The sequence below is a fragment of the Podarcis raffonei genome, chromosome 7 (assembly GCF_027172205.1).
Source record: "Podarcis raffonei isolate rPodRaf1 chromosome 7, rPodRaf1.pri, whole genome shotgun sequence".
Lineage (NCBI taxonomy): Eukaryota > Metazoa > Chordata > Lepidosauria > Squamata > Lacertidae > Podarcis > Podarcis raffonei.
This window is the reverse complement of record NC_070608.1, coordinates 67,775,565-67,800,195: the sequence shown is the minus strand read 5'-3', so window position 1 is coordinate 67,800,195 and position 24,631 is coordinate 67,775,565. Positions and strand designations below refer to the sequence as shown.

At 45.0% G+C, this 24,631-nt stretch overlaps 1 protein-coding gene across 1 annotated transcript in view; it reads left to right on the top strand.

Annotated features, from left to right (window-relative positions):
- Positions 1 to 1,589: 1,589 nt before the first annotated feature.
- Positions 1,590 to 24,631, top strand: part of TNFRSF11A (TNF receptor superfamily member 11a) — a 38,286-nt gene continuing 15,244 nt past the window's right edge. The window contains exons 1-5 of the mRNA XM_053397077.1: positions 1,590 to 1,963; positions 18,592 to 18,673; positions 20,807 to 20,932; positions 22,742 to 22,885; positions 24,523 to 24,616. Of these exons, the coding sequence (XP_053253052.1) occupies positions 1,901 to 1,963; positions 18,592 to 18,673; positions 20,807 to 20,932; positions 22,742 to 22,885; positions 24,523 to 24,616 (509 nt within the window). The 5' untranslated portion in view covers positions 1,590 to 1,900. The remainder of the gene's footprint in view (positions 1,964 to 18,591; positions 18,674 to 20,806; positions 20,933 to 22,741; positions 22,886 to 24,522; positions 24,617 to 24,631) is intronic.

The window sequence follows — 24,631 nt, the reverse complement described above, 5'->3', positions numbered from 1 at the left end:
AGGGACAATGACAATAAAGATATCGTATCGTATCGTATCGTATCTTAACCACTACACCACACTGGAACCAAGCAACAATGGTGCTACTTTCTGGTAGGAAACCTGCAGATAGGAATAGTACCACGGTACCTCCAACTCCTACCTCCCCAAGTCACTCCAGAAGAACACCATAGTCAATAGTGCCAAAAGCCACTGAGAAGTTGAGATCCTACAGGACTGTGCTCTCCCATGTCTCGCACCCAACAGAGTTTATCAATCAAGAGTGACTAATGATGTTACATTGTCCAAACTGGGCCCGAACCCCAACTGGAATGGATCTGCACGGTTATGCTGAAGACGGAATTACAAATTTATAGTCTGAGTCAGGCATGAGTAAATAACGTCCTTGCTGTTACAGAATTGTCTGCACTACTAAAAAGAGGAAGAGGAGACTTAGCATTGTTCCAGCTATGCAGTAAGCGGTGCCGATAATAGCACTGGAGGAAGAGATCTTGCCTCCTTCAAGATCCGTGCACAGAACAGACTGGTTGACCCCAGAAATACAAGCAAAGCAACCATAAGGCCTTTACCTGAATATCAGCATCCAAGTGCTTGTTGCAAGTGAAGAGGATGCAATGTTTACATGTGCAAGGTGGGACTTCTTCAGTCTCCATCTGCGGAAGATGCCAGCTGAACCTAAGAGGCAGTATTTCAGAGGCCGCAGACGAATTAAGAAAATCCTTTATGGCAACCACCAAGCAAAGATTAATTAGGACCAGAAGTATGCTATATTTGTGTGTACACACATGTGTGCTTGAGGCAGAGAATCCAAATGGCTCCTCTGTGGTAGTAAAAATATAATAAATTAATTGGCAACACACAGTTCTTTATTAATAAAGGAAGCTGAGGCTCCAATACTTTGGCCACCTCATGAGAAGAGAAGACTCCCTGGAAAAGACCCTGATGTTGGGAAAGATGGAGGGCACAAGGAGAAGGGGATGACAGAGGACAAGATGGTTGGACAGTGTTCTCGAAGCTACTAACATGAGTTTGACCAAATTGCGGGAGGCAGTGGAAGACAGGAGTGCCTGGCGTGCTCTGGTCCATGGGGTCACGAAGAGTTGGACACGACTAAATGACTAAACAACAACAACATCCCAATATCTGGCACATTCAGGGATGGTCCTGAACAGGCAATAGCTAGAAAAGGCAAAGTGTATTAATATTGTTAGCAGAGCATGGGAACACAAGGATACCAGTTTTGATTTGATTTTAATGGAAAGGATGGCTAAATTACGCTTGACAGCACTGGAGCAAAAGTGTTCTGAAAGGAAGCCTACTCATTTCCCGCCACAGACTGAGCCCTGAGGGATACCTCAGCCAGTGAAGCCTGAGACGCTTAATTTCAGAGTCATGGGTTCGAGATGCGGGGGCAAAAGATTACCGCTTTGCACCAACACCAAAAGGCCTGGACTGGACTTGAGTGCTATGACATGTGGCGTTGCTGTGGGTTGAGGAGGCCTTAAGCTGCTTTGCTTTGGGGCGCAAAATGTCTCCGGCGGGCCCCTTATTCCTTTTCCTTACACGAGGCACCCTTCGATTTGCAGATGCCATGAAACGTTTTGAATTAGGAGGAGCGAGGAAAAGGAACGGACCATGAGGGAGTTAATACACACACACATACTGAGAAAGTGGCAACTCTGCAAGTTGAGTCCTGAGGAAATGCTGTGGGAACTGTAGCCAGAAGGGGAGGGACTTTCTGTTTCCCTCACTTGTGCGCTGTCTCTTTCTCGCCAGCTCTCTTCCCTTGTGGCTGAAAGGCAGGAGGAGAGGAATCGGTCACTTAAATGTGCCTCTGCCTGAGGCTTAGTTTGGAGGACTTTATTCCTGCTCAGCAGCTGCAAGCAAAACACTCCTGGATATGGCTATCTCAGGAAGCTTCTGGCTTGTTGTTTTCACCGTTTTCATCACTGAATTACAACAGGTAAGGCTGCAAGGCGGGGTGGCAGGAGGGATGCGAGGGTATAACATGGATCCTTCAGTCCCTGGAGCCCCAATGTATGTTTGAATTTAATTTGTTCTGCTGTTCTGTTCGAAAGCTCCTGCAATAGCTGCCCCACTCTATAAAAAAAAATCAATGCAATTTCACAAACATAAAACCCTATTCAATTAGAAAATATTGAAAGGGGCACAGAAGGGGCAAAGTCCATTTTTGGAAGGGGCAGGGTGAGCATATGTTGTTGGATTTCTGGAAGAGAAAGCAGAACACTCGTTACTGCAAAATAATGCTGCCGTCTGGAATACGTTCAAATCCGATTGATTTTTGACAGTGTTAACATTTGAGTAAGCAGACTGAGTTTTCCAGTCGCCACAGGTAGCCACAGCGATTGCGGTGTGGGGGTGCTACTTGTCTATGCAGCAGGAGAATCTTGCTCTTCTGGAACCATCAGGAAAAAATAACAAATAGACAATTTACAGTGCATTTACAGGAAAGCAGCAAAATTGAAAGCGGAGCGTACACAAAATAAACCCTGATGTAATTTTAAAAAGAGGAAAGCTTCAGCTCATCGACAGAAGCTCCCAAAAGTATGATTCCTTCAAAGGGGAGGGGGTTTCTAAGGAGAAGGTGCCCCTACAGATATGACCCAGGATCCTGCCTCCGCAGTTTGCATCCTCATGAACTGGGAGACCGTAAGTGGGCCTCCTCAGGTGACCGTAAGTTATGTAAGAAAACATGGCAGGAAACTCCGTCTTCGTACACACCATACATTTAAACACATTTCCGCCATCAAAAAAATCCTTGGAACTGTACTTTACCCCTTATAGAACTATAATTCCCAGCACCCTTAGCAAGCTAAAGTTCCCAGGATTTGGGGGGGTGCTGCTTTAAATGTGTGGCTTGGATGCAGCCCTCTTCTAAGATACAGCAGCAAAGCACAGCTTGCAGTTCTTGTTTTTAATACTTTCCATTTCTTACGGCTCCTTATCTAAAATAAATATCATCCTAGTGCAGTTTCCCCATTCCAATGACTTCCAAAGGTAAGGGAGGCAAACAAGCCACCCGCAGTCAGGCCTGTCGAGATAGGCAAGCCCAGCAAGGAAGGCTATCGAGGGATGTAATTTGCATGTGCTGAAAAAACAAACCCCGGCAGCAGAATTCAAGCAAAGGGTGGCTATCTGATTTCTCATATTTTGTGTTTTCCAATCATTTTGGAACCAACCCATTGAGTTTCACCCAATGGTGGTTTTCCATCGAAGTCTGCCTTCGCTCGTGTTCTTCCAAACTGGAAACGTCTCCAGTGATGTGGCTTTCACCACTTCCCTTGAGAAACTATCCTGTAAGCTATACTCCGTGCTTAAACATTAAAATGCTTTTTATAAACAGGGTTGGTGTTGTTAAAAAAAAAATCTCCCTAATGTTTGACTTCTTCAAATTATATACTTTCTTGGGTATCTTTCTTGGTTGGTTGGTTTTTGTGTGTGTGTTTTTTTCCATTTTCAATATTTAACCAGTGAATATTGAGCAGCCCTGGGTGCAAAATGCAGACAAAATCCAAAACAGAAACAAAAAATCAGAAGGAAACCAAAGCATTAATTCAGCTCTCCTATTAAGTACAGCTTCATTCGTTGCCAGGCGGTACTGCCTAGCTCTTTAGGAAAACTAGTTCATACCAATATATAGCTAGTCTTGCATAGTGGCTTTGAGTCAGGAAGTAGCCAAGCTAAATCTCACCTCCATCATAAATGCACAGGGCTTTTTTTCAGCCGGAACTCGCTGGAATTCAGTTCCAGCACCTCTCAGGTGGGCACCATTGCCATTCTAAGAGAACGAGGAAGGCGTTCATGGTGAGTTCTGCCACCTCTTTTTAAAAAAAAGAAAAATAGCACTGAACCGCCAGGCCTCATGTCTACTTTGTTTGTTTACATTGAGGAAGGGCCTTTGCATGCAGAAGGTGCCGGATTCAACCCCTGACATCTCCAGGTGGGAGAAATTTCTGCCTGAAACCAGGGCTGGCACAAGCCATTTTGGCACCTGAGGTAAACCACAAAATGGCTGCCCTCCGCCAGGGAAGAAGGGCTGAGTGAAGTTCTGTATCAGGCACAAGGGGATGGGGTGGAATAAAGACCTCGGGAACAAGGATGGGAGGTGACCAGCAGCACCTCCTATTAACCAGCAGCGCTTCCTATTCACCAAGAGGCTGTTACAGAGGCGGCAATATGAGGGGGCTGCTGAGGGGATGGCAGATCTAGCCTCCAAGGAGCTGTTGTTGCCATTGCAGCTGCAGCAATACAGAACAACAAACCCCTGTACAGTGGTACCTCGGGTTACATACGCTTCAGGTTACATACGCTTCAGGTTACAGACTCTGCTAACCCAGAAATAGTCCTTCAGGTTAAGAACTTTGCTTCAGGATGAGAACAGAAATTGTGCTCCGGCGGCGCAGCAGCAGCAGGAGGCCCCATTAGCTAAAGTGGTGCTTCAGGTTAAGAACAGTTTCAGGTTAAGAACAGACCTCCGGAACGAATTAAGTACTTAACCTGAGGTACCACTGTATTGCAAACTTAGCATAACAAGCAATACAAGCAGCATGAAGACCAGTTTACTAGATAGCACTGCAATTCTTATTGCATAATATACATGATTTAGTACAACAAAAACAAAATGTGTACACTTGTGAATTCTCTAATATATTTGAAAGCGAATGAACTGTCTGTCAATCTTTGAAAGTCCGTAGAAGTATAATAAGTCTATGGTTGAAACAAAGTAGTAGATGCTATCCTGTGGGCTAAGCGGTAAAACTTTTTTTAGGCGTTCATGGTGCCAAAGTAGTAAGTGAAGAACAATATAGGACAGTAATCCCAGATAATCTGACTGTTTCTCTGGAATCTTCTTCAGCACAACTACAAAAGAATTCAAATATAAAACAATGACCTGTGTACATCTGCTTGCCTCATAGGTGGGCCGGCACTTCTTGGTGTCGCCTGGCTCAGTAATGGAGACTGAGGCAAATAAGAGCATTTAGCCAACTCTCACCAAACTGGTTCAGAAGTGTGAAAACACTAAACTATGCATTATTGACATTAAGATTTTGCACAATATTTTGGTTTTGTTTCATTGTTATGTGCAATTTTGATAAACCATCTTCAAGATTGATTGTAGTTTAGGGTTCAGAAAACACGCTAAACTAGAATCTAAAACCAAAGTGTAACCTTCCTATTTTCATCAAACAGCAATGCCAGAGGGATAGTGGGATAGCATGTGAGCCTGAGATTCATTTCTAGGGCTGCTATTCTATTCTAGAATCGGACAGCAGAAAGCATCCAGGCGGATTTTTGTTGGATCGGCAAAATGTCCAGGAAAACCCAGACATATGGCAAGGGGATGAATTGGTTTTTTGGGGAGGTGTTCCCAAAAAAAGCTCAACAACTTTGTCTGGATTTTTCACTTTTGGTAATATGGCAACCCTATTTTTACTGGCCTTCATAATGCAGCTATATCATGGTTGAGCATTGTGTCTGAACACAGCCATTTAGTGTGGCTGTTTCCTTGTTTACAATCCAATAATATATATTTTCCCCCTTGCGCTGCTCCTTTCCCAGGGAAAACCCATTCTTTCCTGCTAAATCGGAGCAAACATCAATGCAGAGAAAACCCAAATTGCCATTTGCTCCGATTGACACTAAAGAGCAGTTTTTCCCTAGGGGAAAGCAGCATGACAAAAGGAAGTGTGGTTGAGCCCTAATGTGAGATTAAGGGGTAAAGGCCATTCTGAAAATTAACTTTGAGATTTATATTGTCTTGCTGCAAAACGAAGAAGCTCTAGGGGCTTTGGTTCCTTTGGCCCCCCAATACAATATTTGGGGAGGGCACGTTGATGGGCATTGTCATTCAAATGGTGTGCGTGCACTGTGTCTTGTGAGACAGAGCTTACCTCCCCCCCCCCTCCATTTTTTAAATTCAAGCTGGTACTCCCGGACCAGGAGGGAATCTATGTTCAATGGTTTCTGGGCCTTGGGGACTACTCCTTGCTTCTCAGGACTAGAGGCCGTGGTTGCGTTGGAGTGGCAGGGGGCAGTTGTGCTAAAGCTGGCCTCGCTTTGCCCATGAAAATAAAACTGGGAGGGGAGAGCAAAGAAAGAGATCTTCAATGCACAGTACAACTTTTCATTGTCCAACGGAATGTTCACTTGTACCTCTGGAAGGCTCCTGCCTTCCTTTTCCCCGGGGCTTGCCCAAGTCGGTGGCCTCAACATTGGTTGGCAGAAGGGGAGATGGGTTGAAGATCTCTTCGGAACCACCTCTTCAAAAGAATCATGGAGTTTGTGGTAGAAGATGGAGCAAGGAGCAGATCTGCTTTTATTCTTCCGTTGGGAAGTGGTTGTGGTATGGAACCATCTTCCTGCCAAACAGACCTGCAGCTGGTTCAGAATAAATGTGTGATAGGCAAACATGAAAGTTGCACTGTAGAATTAATTTTGCATATTGAATTGGCTCGCGGTGCATACAGAACAGGGGTTTCCAGGTGAGCTAGTTTAATTTAATTTTTTATTTGTTGGTACCGTATGTATTAGGATTAGTCATTTAAAGTTGCATATAATTCTATTGGCTCTATAAATCACTGCTTCCTCTCTGAATCTTGCGAAATCCTTAGCCTCAAGCACATCCTGGCAACAAGTTCCTCATTCTAATTTTGCGAAGAATATGAAGAATATTATCTTCCATCCCGTGCCCTAAAATGGTTCATGTGGGGGTGGCGGGGAATCCGTACGCAAGTCCTATTGGTTTTAAACAAATCCACATTTTTTTACAAAAGAATCTACAGCAGTTATAGTTAAATCTACTTCATAATGCAATGGGAGACAAGGAAATCTGTTGGAGTTCCAAGAAATAACAAGTGCCATCTAGAACCATTGTCCTTTACATGATGGTAGTGGTTCCTCAAATATGGACTGGATGCATATTCCTGTTCTCTGTGGGAACAGTTTTAATTCCATGAAGAACTGGCAACAAGCTTACACTATGTGCTCAGTGACATTTATCCTGCGCTGCTGGAAGAAGCTACAGATACTACGAAAATCTTCATCATAATAGGCACAATGCAGGCAAAGCTGAGCAACCCCGTGCATTTTTTTACTTGGAAGTAAGCCCCACTGTCTTCAGTGGAGCTTACTCGAGTGTGTAGCATGCCTTAAAGGTAAAGGTACCCCTGACTGTTAGGTCCAGTCGCGGATGACTCTGGGGTTGCGGCGCTCAGCTCGCTCTGTAGGCTGAGGGAGCCAGCGTTCGTCTGCAGAGGGCTTCTGAGTCATGTGGCCAGCATGGCTAAGCCGCTTCTGGTGAACCAGAGCAGCACACAGAAACACTGTTTACCGTCCCGCCGGAGTGGTACCTATTTATCTACTTACACTTTCGAACTGCTAGGTTGGCAGGAGCTCACCCCATCGCAGGGATTCGAACCACCAATCTTCTGGTCGGCAAGTCCTAGGCTCTGTGGTTTAGACCACAGCGCCACCTGCGTCCCTGTAGCATGCCTTAAATCCCATTAATTTCTGTGGTAATAAATGCATCTTACTGAACTTTCAAGAGGGATATGCTTAACTCTTGCTAAATCAATGGAAATTGGAAGGGTTCCATTATGACCAGCCATTTTATTTCCAGTTAAGGCAGAAGTATTAAGCTCGCTTTCTCATGTGTTCCTTTCCATTGGCTTTGGATTCAGTAGCATCATCAGGGTAGGTCTTTGGGGGCACAAGTCCAGGGCCCCACTCAGAGGAATGAGCAGATGGATCCCCAAACGCAGCAGGCTTAACTGCATTTGGAAGTATGTGAAATAATGTGCCTTTATGTGAAATAACTTCCCATAAAACCACTATATCCAGAGTCTAAAATTAGTTAACTGTGCCACTCTTTATATGCTGCATGAATACATGGCACTCCCTTATACTGAGTCAGACTCCTGATCCTCTTTGTCTGGTTGAGTTTCTGCAAATTTGCAAGTGATCCTCAAAGGCTGCAGGTAGCTGCATTCCTACCAATATCATTTTTAACTGGAGATGTTGCAGACTTTGTACATGTACTGTCTCTACCACTGAGCTATGGCCCTTTCTCTAGATGTAAAACAACGGCCTCTATGGACAGTGATTGGCCAGTAGCTTAACTACTTCAAATCTCCAGTCCAACAGCAAGGACTCTTGTGGATTTATATTTCTTGTTCGTATGTTTGCTGATATCAGGCAAATTCTCCAACCAGTAGTTTGGCCACCTCTTCCTTTTTAAAAGTCAGCCAAGTATACTGTGAAGCACAGAGGTTGGAGAAATAGAACTCTTCTCTTTTTCCAGGAACTATTGACAGGATCTGAGCATCTTTTATTTTTAATTTTTATCCCATTTTATATTTCAGTCTTCAGCGTATAGAAAGCTCTTCAGTCTTAAGATTTGTGTTTTTTCAGACAGAAATATTGTTTTCCCTTCATTTTGCTTCAGCTCTTTGCATTTCCTGACCGTGTATTTGCTTTATGGGATGGAAACTTTGTGATGTGGTTTTAAAAGTCTCATTGGAAAGTCGACATCACGAAAACCATTTCCTTCACGGTTTAGGAGTTGTTTTGAATTAAAGACCTGGAAGTGAACTTCTGGAGCCACAGAGGCTCTGCTGTGCCCTGTTTGAGAACACTTAAGATCAGGGGGCAGCAAACTTTTTCAGCAGGGTCCCGGTCCACTGTCCCTCAGACCTTGTGGGGGACCAGACTATATTTTGGGGAAAAAATATGAACGAATTCCTATGCCACACAAATAATCCAGAGATGCATTTTAAATAAAAGGACACATTCTACTCATGTAAAAACATGCTGATTCCCAGACCGTCCGTGGGCCAGATTTAGAAGGCGATTGGACCAGATCCGGCCCACGGGCCTTAGTTTGCCTACCCATGCTCAAGATACTGTTTACAACAAACTGGCTCCTAATCTTTTTAAGTGGTCTTTCTCTGACTTTGCATAGATGACAGCCCTATTTGCAGTTTTAGGATACTTCCAGATTAGGATTAATTATGGAATCTGAAAACTTTATGCATGTTAAGTTTTTTCTTTTCTTTTTTGGTAGTGTCCACACAATATTGTTATCAAAATGCCAGCTCATACTTTTTTAAAAAAAATCCCCTTGCAGTATAGGTGGGTTCCCACGAAGCAAGACACAATGATAACACCAAGAACCTTTATCAAACTAACAGAACTGGACAACAGGGGCAAAGCAACTGCTTATATACATTTCTGAAGACCTGGGCCACTCCCACTCTCAACGTGATTGGCTCTCTAAAGTTCCAAGCTGTAAATCATAGCTCAGAGTTTAAGGGCCAATGGCAGTGGCCCAAATCCTGAAATATTCTGTGATTGGATATCATGTATCGAATCAGAACACAGGGGCTCATAATCCAGACTCAAGCTCAGGCAAACACAGACCCCTGAATACATAACACCTGAACATGGGGATTTAATCTAATAGGCTAGATATGTGGTGACATTTCATCTGATGTTACACCCCTATTCCACTCACTCCTTATTTTAGCACCATCTAGCCATTTGGTTTCTGGTGGTCCAAATTATATGAGTGTGTCTGTTTCCACAGATGGTTGCATGCTGAAGCCATGTTCAAATCCAACAATCTGGTTAGGAAGAGTTGTTCATTCAAGATCTATCCCACCTTGGAGACTAATTGTGGCACATCCATCAGACTTAAAAGAGGGGGGTGTATTGTGCAAGGCTTCTATCACTTGTGCAAGTATTAATCAGGTAAATAGCATTCTTGTGCAAGATCTCAGTACTGTATTAAAAGTCCAAACAAACAAACAAGTGGAGATGGCTCTCCTCTCACCCAAAAACACAACCTCATTGGTTGATTATGAAACATGAGAACCAAGGCTGGTAACAATCGCTGTTGTACCCTTCCTGGTGTCACGGTCCGGTCTATGGGTGATCGAAGTCCCGGCTGAAGACGTCAGAACCGGGAGCAAGATGGCGGGGTGGGAGCAGAAACGAGAGTCCAGAAGCCAGGGGTCCGAGGGTCAGGAAGCAGGTAGTCATGAAATCAAGGGTCCGAGGGTTGAGAAGCAAGGAGTCACGAAGTCAGGGGTCCGAGGATCAAGAAGCAAGGAGTCACGAAGTCAGGGGTCCGCAGATCAAGAAGCAAGGAACCAAATGCAACAGGGCAGGGAACGTGTTGCTGTGGCAAAGAGCAGAAGGGAAATGCTGACCTTATATCCCTTCCCGGCTCTTGCCACCCGGTGCAGTGAGTTACCAAGCAGCCTCACCTGTGCGGCCGCACCTTGCCCCTCCAGAACAAACTTAGGAAGGCCCCAGTCCTGCGAAGCCCTACTGGTCACAGGGCCTGGCTCCTGCACGCACTCCTGACACCTGGCAGGGGCGGGGGATATTTTTAAAAGGTATATGAGCACAGGCACAGATACACTTGCATAGTAATCTTTCAGAAGAAGACAAATGACCAGTAACACTACCCTTTCTTGTGCTCTGAACTATTATGTGGCTCAGTATCTCGAATGACAACTGATCTCTACACGCTCTATGACTTGGTCAAAGTGTTCCTGCAATAACCAGTTTTCAATATAATTTAAAATAAAATAGTGAGGCTCACTGTAGGGACTTTGCATCTAGAGTGCTAAACTGAAAACTTTGGTTCTTATTTGTCCTGTTGAATGATTAATTGCAAAAAAAAGAAAAAAAGTTCCAGGTTTTTGAGCTAAGTTACACCTGTTCAGAGCAGGCCACGACCCCTAATCCCAGATGGTTTTGGTTAGCTTCACACAGTGGGCGCACTTTAAATAAACGTTAGCTTTCAAAACAATGAGATTATCGCTATAGAATAATCTCAGGTTATTGGCCAGAATTTGTGTGTCATAAGGCCCATGGAAACCCCCTAGGTTGCTCTTCCAAGTTTCATTGTCTCTGAAAAGAAGAAAGGGGCCCCTGCAATTATATCCTCTGCCAGGCATGTGTCTTTCTCTCCAAACAGTCATTTGAGCGAAAAGCAATTTTAGCAAGCCATGATACACAATTTCTTCTGTAATCAGGTTGCTCAATAACATTATAAATAAGCCGCTCTAAGAGTAGCTAAATGACTTTTGCCGATTCTGTCCATTTCTTCTATTTCTATTTGTTTGGAGTGGATATGTGTTTCTCTACTACATATGGAGAGTGTGTAGAGAGTGTGCATAAAGAGGAGAGGACAGGGATGTAGTGTGGCCAATGTTGTTCTTTGTCTTGCTGTGACTGAGACCTGCAAGGATTCTTAGCTCAACCTGTTGCAAACACATAGGCAGTGCATGAATGCACGTGAGCATTGAAGACACTGGCAATATTTGCAATTGTGCAAAGGGCAAAGATATGCACACACTGCTTGGGATAATGTTGCACATTCATGCGCCTTTTGGGTCTCCTGCATGCTTTATTCATGTGCACGTGTGACTGTGACTCTCATGGAACTAGGTATGGGGGGAAATTCAATTCAGTTCACATTTAAAGGCGAACCTACCCACAGACATTGTTAAACAGTACAGGAATTGAACAAAGCTATCCTTTGAAATTTGCACTTCTTTGAATTTTGTAATGGAGCTCTCAAGCCAAATGATGTATAAAAATGTGTGCACTGGGATAAAATGGGCAAAAATAAATGCATAGATGAGTGATAATAGCATATGTTCAGGGAATTTCCTCTGCAAAAATGTGCATATTCAGCAAAAATGTACTTAATAGGAGAAATTTGCACTGAAATGCTGGCAAATGTTCATGAAGCCATACAAAATATATATTATTATTTATTAAATGTGTTAGTCGCTTCACCTTGCCCAAGGAAACTCAAAGCAGCTTACAACAAACAAAATGAAATCCCGCATTAAAACCATGGTGAGGGGATATATTAAAAACATCCCACCTGCTTCCAAAAGGTTACAGATAGTTAAAGGCAAAAGGCCTGGTTTAAAGGGGAAAGTTTTTGCCTGCCATAAAGATATGTAATGAAGGTGCCAAGTGAGCCTCCCTTGGGAAAGCATTCCACAAACGGAGCCACCACAGAAAAGGCCCTTTCTCATGTTGCCACCCTCCGGACCTTTTGTGGAGGAGGCGCACAAAGAAGGGCCTCAGATTATGATCTCAGGGTCTGGGTAGGTTCATATGGAGAGAGGGAGTCCTTGAGGTATTGTGGTCAAAACCAGCACTTTGGACTGGACCCAGAAACAAATTGGTAGCCAGCGCAGTCAGGCCAGGATTGTTGTGATATGCTTAAGCTGTCTTGCCCAGTGAGCAACCTGGCCATTGAATTTTGCGCCAGCTGAAGTTTCTGAACTGTCTTCAAAGGCAGCCCCATGAATAGTGTGATGCAGTAACCTAAGCTAGAGGTTACCAAAGCATAGACAACCAAAGTGAGACTATCCCTGTAGAGATAGGAGCACAGCTGGGCCACCAGCCAAAGCTGAGGGAAGGCACTCCGAGCCACAAAGACCACCTCAGCCTCAAACATTAGTAATGGATCCAGAAGTATCCTCAAGCTATGGACCTGCTTCTTCAGACCAGGAGCAGGCAACCTCCCATCCATCTGGTCTAGGGAACCACCCATTGACAGGGCCTCAGCCTTACCTGGATTTAGCTTCAGTTGGTTGGCTCTCATCCAGTCCGTTACCAAGGCAAGACATCTGGCCAGCACATCCACCGCCTCACCTGCAGATGAAAAGGAGAAGTAGAACCAGGTGTCATCAGCATATTAACAGCAATGTACTCCAGATGACGCCACTCAGTGGTTTCATGTAGATGTTGAACAGCATGGGGGATAGAATCAGACCCTGAGGAAGCTCTCATTGAAGGATACATGGGGCTAAACAACACTCCCCAACCATCACCCTCCCCGATGTGGAAATGTGAAGAACTACATTTAAGATGTGGGGGTTAGAAACTGAGGCAAGCAAAAATTGACTAAGATGAACTGAGTCATGTTATTTCATTTCTGCAGGTCTGCTCTGAGTAAAATCGAATTGAATACCACCAGTGCTATTTTTTCTAGAAAAAGAGGTGCCAGAACTCACCATGAACACCTTCCTTGTTCTGCAAGCATGGTGTAGTGGTTGAGTGGTAGACTTGTAATCTGGTGAACCAGGTTCGCTTCCCCGCTCCTCCACATTCTGCATGCTGGGTGACCTTGTGCTAGTCACACTTCTCTGAAGTCTCTCAGCCTCACGTACCTCACAGAATGTTTGTTGTGGGGAAGGAAGGGAAAGGAGATTGTTAGCCGCTTTGAGACTCCTTAAGAGGAGTGAAAGGTGGGATATCAAGTCCAAACTCTTCTTCTTCTTCTCTTATACAGTGGTACTTCGGGTTAAGAACTTAATTCGTTCTGGAGGTCTGTTCTTAACCTGAAGCACCACTTTAGCTAATGTTGCCTTCCGCTGCTGCCGTGCGATTTCTGTTCTCATCCTGAAGCAAAGTTCTTAACCCGAGGTACTATTTCTGGGTTAGCGGAGTCTGTAACCTGAAGCGTCTGTAACCTGAAGCGTCTGTAACCCGAGATACCACTGTAATGACAATGGCGCCCATCTGAGAGGTGCCATTGGAACTGAGTACCAGTGAGTTCCGGCTGAAAAAAGCCCTGAATACCACCCATAGAAGATTGTGCTGTAAGTTGCCCTGAATACAGCAAGGCTTACTTCTAAGTAGGCGCCTCAGGATTGCACTGTAAAGCACTGAGTCTAGATGGGAACCATGCCAATATAAGAAAGTGCTGAATGTTTACTTTTCTTTTCTGTGCGTAACTGTACAAAGAAGGAATCGGCTTTTTATTGCTTTACTGTTGGCTCCTTATCAGCGAGGTGAATGATAGGACTAAACAAAGCACTCCCATTGTCCTCAACCTCTGTGCTTCAAAGTGCAGGGGTGACTGAAACAGGGCCACAAACAACCTTCTGTTATAAAGGTTAGAGTACTGTGAGTTACTATTACTTTCTCTCTTTTTTAAAAAAAAGAGGAAGTACCTTCGGATACAATGCAGAGGTTTCCTGCTATTCTCCACAAGTTTGGCTCTGTGTGCTTTTGTAGATTTGCATGCTGTTCCTTAAAGCTGGGGACTTTGCCCCTGTCAAACTCCATCTAAGTCACCGTTAAAGTGCCTCACATAAAGAGGATCCTGCAGGCGGAGGCTGAAAAGGAAGAAACTAACTCTTTTTATGATCATGTTGTGTATGTACTTTTTGACGAGTCTTTGGGTCCATATAATTTATGAAGTGGTTACTTGATAAGTGGCTCATCTGTATTGCCATAACACAATTTGTAAAGGTAAAGGGACCCCTGGCCATTAGATCCAGTCGTGACCGACTCTGGGGTTGCGGCACTTATCGCTTTATTGGCCGAGGGAGCCGGTGTACAGCTTCCGGGTCATGTGGCCAGCATGACCAAGCCACTTCTGGCGAACCAGAGCAGAGCACGGAAATACCATTTACCTTCCCGCCTGAGCGGTACCTATTTATCTACTTTGACGTGCTTTCGAACTGCTAGGTTGGCAGGAGCAGGGACCAAGCAATGGGAGCTCACCCCGTCGCGGGGATTTGAACCGCTGACCTTCTGATCGGCAAGTCCTAGGCTCTGTGGTTTAACCCACAGCGCCACTAAATCCAGGGATGCAAATGTGGAACGATTCTCCTCTCACTACATGTCCGGGAACAGGGCCAGATTTAGGTTTGAGGAGGCCCTAAGCTACTGAAGGTAATGGGGCCATTTATATGTCCAGCTGTCCTCTGTCAACAACAAATTATCACTGTTTTCTGTGTTGAATATATGCTATATGGTGATTTATGGACCTAATAAGTATCTAAAGCCGTAATGTAGGGATCAGCAAACTTTTTCAGCAGGGGGCCAGTCCACTGTCCCTCAGACCATGTGGGGGGCCGGACTATATTTTGAAGGGAAAAAATGAACGAATTCCTATGCCCCACAAATAACCCATAGATTCATTTTATATAAAAGCACACATTCTACTTATGTAAAAACACGCTGATTCTTGGACCGTCCGCAGGCCAGATTTAGAAGGCAATTGGGCCGGATCTGGCCCCTGGGGCTTAGTTTGCCTACCCATGCTGTAATGGGATCAAAATAAACAAATTATGTATTACAGTGGTACCTCGGGTTAAGTACTTAATTCATTCCGGAGGTCCGTTCTTAACCTGAAACTGTTCTTAACCTGAAGCACCACTTTAGCTAATGAGGCCTCCCGCTTCTGCCGCGCTGCCAGAGCACGATTTCTGTTCTCATCCTGAAGCAAAGTTCTTAACCCGAGGTACTATTTCTGGGTTAGCGGAATCTGTAACCTGAAGCGTATGTAACCTGAAGCGTATATAACCTGAGGTACCACTGTACATGAAATCAATCAGTAGGCATAAGACTCATACCCATGGTCTATGCTGCCTGATCATCAGTTTACAAGCACTCTTTAATATTAGATAACAGGTACAACAGCTTAACCTACATTCAACTGTGCTGCACTGCAGTCTGCAGGTGCATGCTACATGCTGCCATGCAGCCAGTCCATGCAGAATGTAGGCAAGCTATATATAGAAAGGAGCAAATTTTAGGGAGCAGGCTAGCAGGCAGGGCCCATTACTTACATCATAGGAGCCTACACAACACAAAACACTGTTGCTGTATGTAGGCTTTATTTTATTTGTTTTTTATCTTATATATTGGAAATGTACATCCAGTTGTTTTTTCCCTTTAAATTTTTTTGGGGCCCCCAAGAGAGTGGGGCCCTAAGCTATAGCTTGTTTAGCTTATACATAAATCCAGTACTGTCCAGGAACTAGAGATGAACAGCTTAAAGATGCATAGAGTGATAAGTCACCACTTGGTAAATGGGGTCATTGATCAATGTCCTGAGTACATGATGAGATTTCCATTGAGTTATGCATGGGCAACAACTCACTCTCTGTGCCCTTTTCACTGCTGGACTCCTGCACTGAGGTTATAATTTCAAGGAAAAACTTGCGGCACCTTAAACTTGCTAACAAACTTTATTACAGCAGAAGTTTTTATGGGGTTGGGTCCACGTCATCAGATGCATCTGATGAAATGGACTTTGTCCGCAAAAGGTTTTACCATAAGGTATTTGTCAGCCTTTAAGGAGCAGGTTTTGCTGCAATGGCTTCCTTCTCAGAATATTAAAGGGAAATAGGTGTGATATCTATAGGTAAACACGAATACTTAGTTGCAAGGGACCCGGGCGAATAGGACTTGGAACCAAATTTATCTCTAAGATAAATCTCTCTAGATATGACAGATAACATTATCTCAAGTGTATCCTGATTTAACAGTAACACATGATCAACAGGACAAGCTTACACGTGTCTACTCAAAAGTGAGCCCCGTTTTATTCAATGGGATTAAGGGCACTTCTGCACCAGTAATTTACAACATATTTGCAGTGTCCCTAGACATTGATTATTTGAAGGGGGGCAGCCACATGGTCTGCTTGTCTTGTATGCAACCCAATCTCCCTGTTGCCGCTTGTTAATGCTGATTTTCCCATACCTGGGGGTGGAAACAAAATGAAAACACCAGTGGCTGTTTCAAAGCAGAGCTACTCCATTTTTTGAAGGCAGATTGTTTCTGGCATGTTATAATGAAACCTTTCTTGGTGTGTGGGGGGGTACTCTATCACCCTGCCTCCTAAGTTCTGGTTTGGCACATCTGGGAACATCAGTGCTATTTTACTCTCAAGAACAACCCATGCGAAGGTACCGTAATTGCTTTTGCTTCGGTGGTGAGAGAAAGGAAATGACAATCTTGCAGTGCATGGAATTTCAATATTTCTTTCTTTCTTTCTTTCAGTGTGGAACTTGCACACCATCAGAAAGCTGAACCTGGATTTTTATTTATTTTTTTGATGTGCATGTTCCAGGGTTTTTAAAATTGTGCGTGTGTGTGTCACAGTTTCATATCTAGCAGTTGAGTCGTTTGGGAAGCTCAAAACAAAGCAGATGTGGCATCAAAAGTCCCTGGAGTGAAATGGGATGTCTCTTAAACTTCTCCTCCCTTGCTTGCAAGCAAAGGCCGACTGGCTGTGATTCTCTTGGGCTCCACCACTGCCAACCAGGGTGTGTCTGTAAAACTGAAGGCAGCAGTGGGGGGGGGGAGTGTTAACTCCCTAGCCGCTAGGCTTGTTGCCCAGCAGAAGGGTTTCCCCTCCTTTCCCAACTAGTGCTGCTCAAGGTCTTGCGATACCATTGGCCAAGTCACCTCTTCATCCTTTAACACACAGCCCCAGACTTCCCACTCAGCCTGATGAGCTGGGGATGGGGAGAACGTCTTAAGCTGGGAACATTGATAGTATACACATTCCATGCATTTATGAGTTTGCTCAAATTCTGACCCTTCACGGAATGTAGATATTATGGGGTTCTGCCCCCCTCCAAAAAAAACTTATGGCAATACTTTCCACTGACACTTCATAATATTGGGCTACAGTATGACTAAAATAAAACAGCTCTCACATTTAATAAATTGGTGTCAGGAATGAGCCAGCTCCCAGCGAAGGTTTGCAGCCAACTGCAGAAAGCAGCCAGGAACAGAGAAGCTTTGATGTTAGTCAGGCAGGGGAGAGCCGGCAGGTGCAGACTTAGGCTCTTCCTGCCCTTGACAGGCAGGCTGATAAGGCTGTAGCTGAGAGCAAGCTAGAATGCAGCCAAAGCTCACCGGAAGCACAAACAGGCGCGAACGAACTCAGAGACAGCCTCTCAGAAAAGGAAGAGGTGGGAGCTGATCAACTAAGTCTGAAGAGTCGGCGAATGGGAGGGCTGCTAGATAGGAAGCAAAACAAGAGACGTAAGGTTTGTAAGTTCAACATCTTCTGTTGACGCTGGAAGGAGTCTTCAGAAGGGTCATCTTGAGTAATGGTGCCAGAGGCTTTGTTAGAGCTGTCTGGAGCTATCTGTTTGTTTTTGCAATAAATCCACCTTTTTAATTAGCTACGCTTACTGTGTTATCAAGCTGGGAACCTGGACTCCTGACAATTCACCAGTAGTGGCCAGCGGGGTTGCCTGGGTAGGGCTGCCTCACTCTCCTGGCTTCCCAACACCACACACTTGGCTCTGCCACTGTGGCTGCACTGTGCCAGCCCTTTTATTCAAGTTGGCACCCTGCATAGCAGTAGGAGACCTTAATTATGTATCAGTTTTAGTCACTGAAGATGAGTAACGGGTCTTGTGAACTGCCCTGAGATCTACGGAGGATGGGTGGCATACAAATAATAATAATAATAATAATAATAATAATAATAATAATAATAATAATAATAACAATAATAATAATACATTGTAGATATATTTTCTATGTTAATGAAGTTTTATTCATTTATTTGCTTGTTTTGAGCTGTTATTTCCTCCCCTTAACTTTTCAGGCAGGTTAAATCTTACTGCCTGACGGTATCACTGCGAGACATCACAACCATAGTCATAGCCAACTGAATCCACATTCAGATGCGAAACTTTGGGATTGCCTTGAAATATTTCATAACTATGAGGGCTTTAACTGACGGTGTCTTAATTTCTCTCTTTCCCTGTTCTCCAGCTGTCCTTACAAATCACCCCTCCCTGTAGCAGTGAGCAGCATTATGAATATTCTGGACGGTGCTGCACCAAATGTGAGCCAGGTAAGCATACCTAGGACGTGCTTCTTCCAGGAAATGGGGAGGGGCCCATCTCTCAGCACATGCTCTGCATGCAAAAGATCCCAGATTCAATCTGGGGAAGATTCCGGACTTGTCTGAAAGCCCAGTGTTTGTTTGTGTGGCACTGCTAGTCAGTGTAGAATATGAGCTGCATTGACTGATGATCCGACTTAGTATTAAGGTAGCTGTTCCCGCCCCCCCCCCAATATATATATATGAAAAAATTGAGTACTCATGTAAGAAAAACATGTCAGATGCTCCTTTTTTTCTTTCTATTGAGGGGTGCTCCCATTTGATACAGAATACAGACTACATTTTGATGCCTGTCCTGGAAATTTTATTTGGGTGGAATGAAGCTGGGCTCATATACGTGTGTCAGGATTTTCCTCCATAACTGTGCAGAAATCTCTCAGAGGAATGGTAGCACTGAGAGACTCCCTCCCTTGCCAAAAAGGAAAGCAGGGAGAGAAAGGAAAGGAGGGGTTTGTGATATACAGAAAAGGTGGTGGGGAAAGGGGGTGTTGAAAGCTGAGCAATAGGAAAGGAGGGAGGTGGGTTGTGATGTGAAAGGAATGGAGGGGTGGAGAAAGGAAGAGGTGAAGAGTTGGAGCCGAGTTCCCCACAGTCCCACCAAGATGGCCACCTGTTCACACAAAATGTCCCTCCCAGTGCTTTTAGTTTTGAGGTTTATGTGGCATGCAAGAAAACTTTGGAAGGTGCCAGTTTCTTTGTTGTTGTTGTTTATTGTTTGTTTGTTTGTTTTTATACTGCCCTATACTCGCAGGGTGGTTCACAGGAAATGACAGGCCTAAGTCCCCACAGCTAACCAGGTCTTTCCGTTTTGTAAAACCATCATCTTGATTTGCGCTAAGCTTAGTGGAATGTTCTTCTTGAACATCAGAGACCAGGACCAAAAAATTTCAGCCATAAGTTGCAACTTGATATCTGGGAGTTGAAATTAACTGGTTGAACAGTGGAGATTGGTCCATTACTGGACTGGCAATCGAATCATACTTTAACACTGGCAACGCGTTAGCTACCATTCTCTGCCACCACTGAGGACTGCAGGCTAGATTAGAGAGCATAGGACAGGCACATGCAGTTTTGTCCTCTGGCACCATGCCAGGACTCTCATTCCCCCAGCATCTGTTGCCTGAGCTGGCTGCTGCTGTCTACCTAATGGCAGGGCTGGCTCAGTAGTCAGGACATCAAAACAGAGCCCAAGAGTCAACAATATATGTCACTTTACATTATCAAGTGCTATTTTTAAATTACATTCTGATGAGTATGGGTTTTTTAAAGAGATTGTTGAATTGATTCTATTGTTTTTAGAGCTTGTGTTTCTGTTTTTACTTTGTTTCTGTTTTTTTAAATCAAACACAGCTTGGATGGCTTGTCACTGGGAAGTGGTCTATAAATTTGTATAATAATAGAATCCACAAAGCCAGTAAGCTTCGGAAGTGACCGGCAAAATTTTGCTGCTGTGGAAACGGCTCCCTGTGGATCGTGCAGAATCCACTTGTGCGTGTTGACCACTCATGATTGACCCCATTCTGTCAAATTGTTGATCCAGATCCAGAAGGTTCTACCTGGGTCACCATGGCTGTAGAACTTACCATATTTTTCGCTCTATAAGATGCACTTTTCCCCTCCTAAAAAGTAAGGGGAAATGTGTGTGCGTCTTATGGAGCGAATGCAGGCTCCATGGCTTCAGAGAAAGCAACACGAAGACTCTGGAGCACAGTGCTCCCGCTGTGCTCTGGAGGCTTTGTGTTGCTTTCGCTGAAGACAGGAGAGCGAGAGGGGTCGGTGCGCACTGATCCCTCTTGCTCTCCTGGCTTCACTTCGCTGAAGGGGCGCTGCGCAGAGAGGGAGAGAATTTTTTTTCCCTTGTTCTCCTCCTCTAAAACTAGTTGCATCTTATAGAGCAAAAAATACAGTAGCTGTCCTTTCAAAATATATTTGACAGCCCTCATTCCAGTATTTTGATGAGCAATACCTTAACTGGGAAGAGGAAAACAATTCTCACACCAGAGTTAAAAGCCTTTGTTAGTGCTACCTTGTCAGCATTGCAGAACCTGAGGTGTAACCAGCCTTTTCTCCTGCCCTGTTAAGGAAAGTACATGTCTGCCAAATGCACTCGCACTTCAGAGACCGTATGCCAGCCCTGTGGTCCAAATGAGTATATGGACACCTGGAATGAAGAAGAAAAGTGCTCGCTTCATAAAATATGTGACCAAGGTAAGGGAAACTAGCTAAGGCATTGCTGTGCCTCTGATCTGAGTCCTTGACTTGTGTTATCATATTAGTAAGAGAAGAATTGTTGTTGTTTAGTCGATTAGTCGTGTCCAACTCTTCGTAACCCCATGGACCAGAGCACGCCAGGCACTTCTGTCTTCCACTGCTTCCCGCAGTTTAGTCAAACTCATGCTGGTAGCTTTGAGAACACTGTCCGACCATCTCGTCCTCTGTCGTCTCCTTCTCCTTGTGCCCTCCATCTTTCCCAACATCAGGGTCTTTTCCAGGGAGTCTTCTCTTCTCATGAGGTGGCCAAAGTATTGGAGCTTCAGCTTCAGGATCTGTCCTTCCAGTGAGCACTCAGGGCTGATTTCCTCCAGAATGGATAGGTTGGATCTTCTTGCAGTCCATGGGACTCTCAAGAGCATCAATTCTTCGGTGATCAGCCTTCTTTATGGTCCAGCTCTCACTTCCATACATCACTACTAGGAAAAAGAAGAATACTAGATTGTTAACTGTAGGTGCTACTTACCTTGCTGTACAGTTAAGCATACTGTACTGTACTAGATTGTAAACTGAAAGGCCCATAGCTCAGTGGTAGAGCATGTACTTTGCATGCATAAGGTTCTAGGTTCAATCTCTGCAATCTCTAAGTAGGACTGAGAATGTCCCCAACCTGAAACCCAGGAGAGTTGCTGCCAATCCGTGTAGGCAATACTGAACTTGTTGGTGCTATGGTCTGACTTAGCATAAGGCAACTTCTTACTTCCCTAAGATTAATGGGCACCAGTGATACCGAGAAGAAGGAAGAGAACCCAGCCATGAAGGGGCCCTGGTGAGGGCACCTTTCCCCAAGGACCACCAACTCAGCTGGTTCTGAGTATGTCCTGAAAAGAGACCCAAAGCTTGTAGAGAGGACTCACCTTGTTTTACTTACCGTATTGGCCTGAATATAAGCTGCACCTGAATATAAGCCACACCTTTAAAATTCAAGGGGGGAGGGGAGAAAAAAAGACAATACCCCAATATAAGCCACCCCCTTAAAATTCAGCAGGCACTCACACCCGTTCTGTTTTACCGTATGTCTGATTCAGCAGTGATATCGTAAAAACTGATTTTTGTAAGGTTGAGAATTTAAGCCGCACTTTAACTTTTCACGGTCGAAATTTGGGGGGGGGGGAGTGAGGCTTATATCCAGGCCAATACGGTATATGTGGTGCTTAACCATGTAGGCCCTTTAAAATCTGTGAGGGAACTAACTTTTGGAAGGGTAGAGGGAGAATTGAGAGAGAGAGAAAGCAAGATAATCTGTGGGGGGGGGCGAAGGGATGCAAACACCTCTTTAAACCTGCTTGTGAAACTTAATTGGCAACCATCACAGTCTCCCACAGCCGGCTGAGAGATGGCGTGCCTAACTGGGACTTGGATTCTGGGGGGACTTCCCTTATGCAACCGACCATGAACAAACTGCATTCTGCTAAACTCCCACAACCATCCTTCTGATTATCCACACACCTCACCCCGCACTAACTCCCCCCCCTGACATTTGTACTTGTTTCCCTGAATTTTCCTCTTCTGCTGATTCAGAGCTTGGGGTTTCCCCTGTTCCTTACTCACAGGCACAACAGGCAGTTGTACCCTTTCTGTGTCCCATCCGGAGTCACAAGGGAGCGTGATTTGCAGTCCAGTGTAAGCCACTCTTGCCAACCAGGAAGGGGTTCTCAGGGTCGAGGTCAGGCTAAGGGCTCCGAAGGAAGCTGTGAAGGCACGACTTTAACCTCCATCTGCTTCCCCACTTTGTTCTGTTCGAAGGAAGAGCTTTGATAGAAGTGAACCCGGGAAACAGCACAAACCAGCGGCAGTGTGCCTGCATAGCTGGCTACCACTGGAATGAAGACTGCGACTGCTGCCGGAGAAACAAGAAATGTCCCCCTGGCTCTGGAGTCAGGCATCCCAGTAAGATTTCTGATTTCGCTGAGCCACCCTGGGAACTTTTGGTCCAGTTTGTGCCCAGAGCAATTCAGTTTGCATATGCCAGTGGTCTGTTTTAGATGCTCACTGGGCTAGTGATCCACTTGATCCCCTCCTAGCTTAAGGTGACACGTGGGAAAGCACTCCAGGAGAAGGCCTGAATTGCTCACATCATCTCTCCTCCTCATTTTTAAAAAAGTATAAATCAATTCCCTATACAGTGGGACATCGGGTTAAGAACTTAATTCGTTCCAGAGGTCCGTTCTTATAAGGGCATAAGGGTACCAGATTTTTTTCAATGAATCTGGAGACACTTTTCATCTTCAATGGATTTTGTATGGGGACTGATTTGTAAATCCGGGGACTGCCCCCAGGAAACAGGGATGTCTGGTAAGCTTAGTGTGGCACCTCTGGCTCGAGGCCAAATTTGGCCTACTGGCCCATTTCCACCAAACCACACTTGCCCGCCTTTCCACTGACACCACATGTGATTTAATGTGTGGGGCAGAGAGAGGTCTGCTTTCCCTCGCAGAGAGAAATTTTGAACCTCCTCCTGTCCATCAGTGGATGTGTGGGGAGTTCAGTCCTGCTTGGTTCAGGGGCAGCACTAGAGAATTTCCCACAGGGAAGCTGCCTCACACACCCAAACCCTGCAGAAAGCAGAAATGGGCAGCACCGCCCCTGCCCATCAGCTGGTGTGTGAGGAAGTAAATCCTGTTTGATTTGAGCGTGTGTTTGGCATGAGATGGGATGCGGGTGGCGCTGTGGGTTAAACCACAGAGCCTAGGACTTGCCGATCAGAAGGTTGGCGGTTCAAATCCCCGCAGCGGGGTGAGCTCCCATTGCTCAGTCCCAGCTCCTGCCCACCTAGCAGTTTGAAAGCACACAGTGCAAGTAGATAAATAGGTACCGCTCTGGCGGGCGGGAAGGTAAACGGATTTTCCGTGCGCTGCTCTGGTTCGCCAGAAGCGGCTTAGTCACATGACCCAGAAGCTGTACTCCGGCTCACCTTAGCCAATAAAGCGAGATGAGCACCACAACCCCAGAGTCGGCCACGACTGGACCTAATGGTCAGGGGTCCCTTTACTCCTTTACCTTTACCTTTGGCATGAGATAAATAACAGGTGGGTAGTCCTGCCCACCCATCAAATTTGGTGCGGGATTTAACGATCTGGGCCACCAGGCAAAAACGTCCCTCTGTCTCTCTGCTATGTGTATTGTGGATAGGGTTTGTGTGTTTCCATACACACATATGTGGATGCTTCAAAGCCTTCAAAATCCACTGCTTTTGTCTATCATAGCTGCAATCCCATGATGAAGCATGCAAGCACAGCAAATCCCGTTGTGCAGAACCAGAGGTTTCGCTGCAGCTCCTGTTTCAGGTCCTGCTACCACGGAAGGGCACAGCTTGGCTTTTATTTATTATTTCTAAAAGTTGGTTTGCTTCTGCAGCATGTGGGAAGCAGCCCACCGTCCCTCAGCCTTTTCATCAATGGTTTTCATCGTTGGCTTGCACCAAATGCCTGCTCCTATGATTTGCAAAATAGGATTGTTAGCAACAGGTCTTCATGTATGAAGTGATGCTCTATTCTCAGTGCTTTTGCTGGTTATGTTTCCCACAGTACAACAAAATAAGGACACAGTGTGCATGCCGTGCCCAAGAGGATCCTTCTCTAATGTCTCTTCCGCGACTGATGCATGCAAAATGTGGACCAAGTAAGTACCATGAAT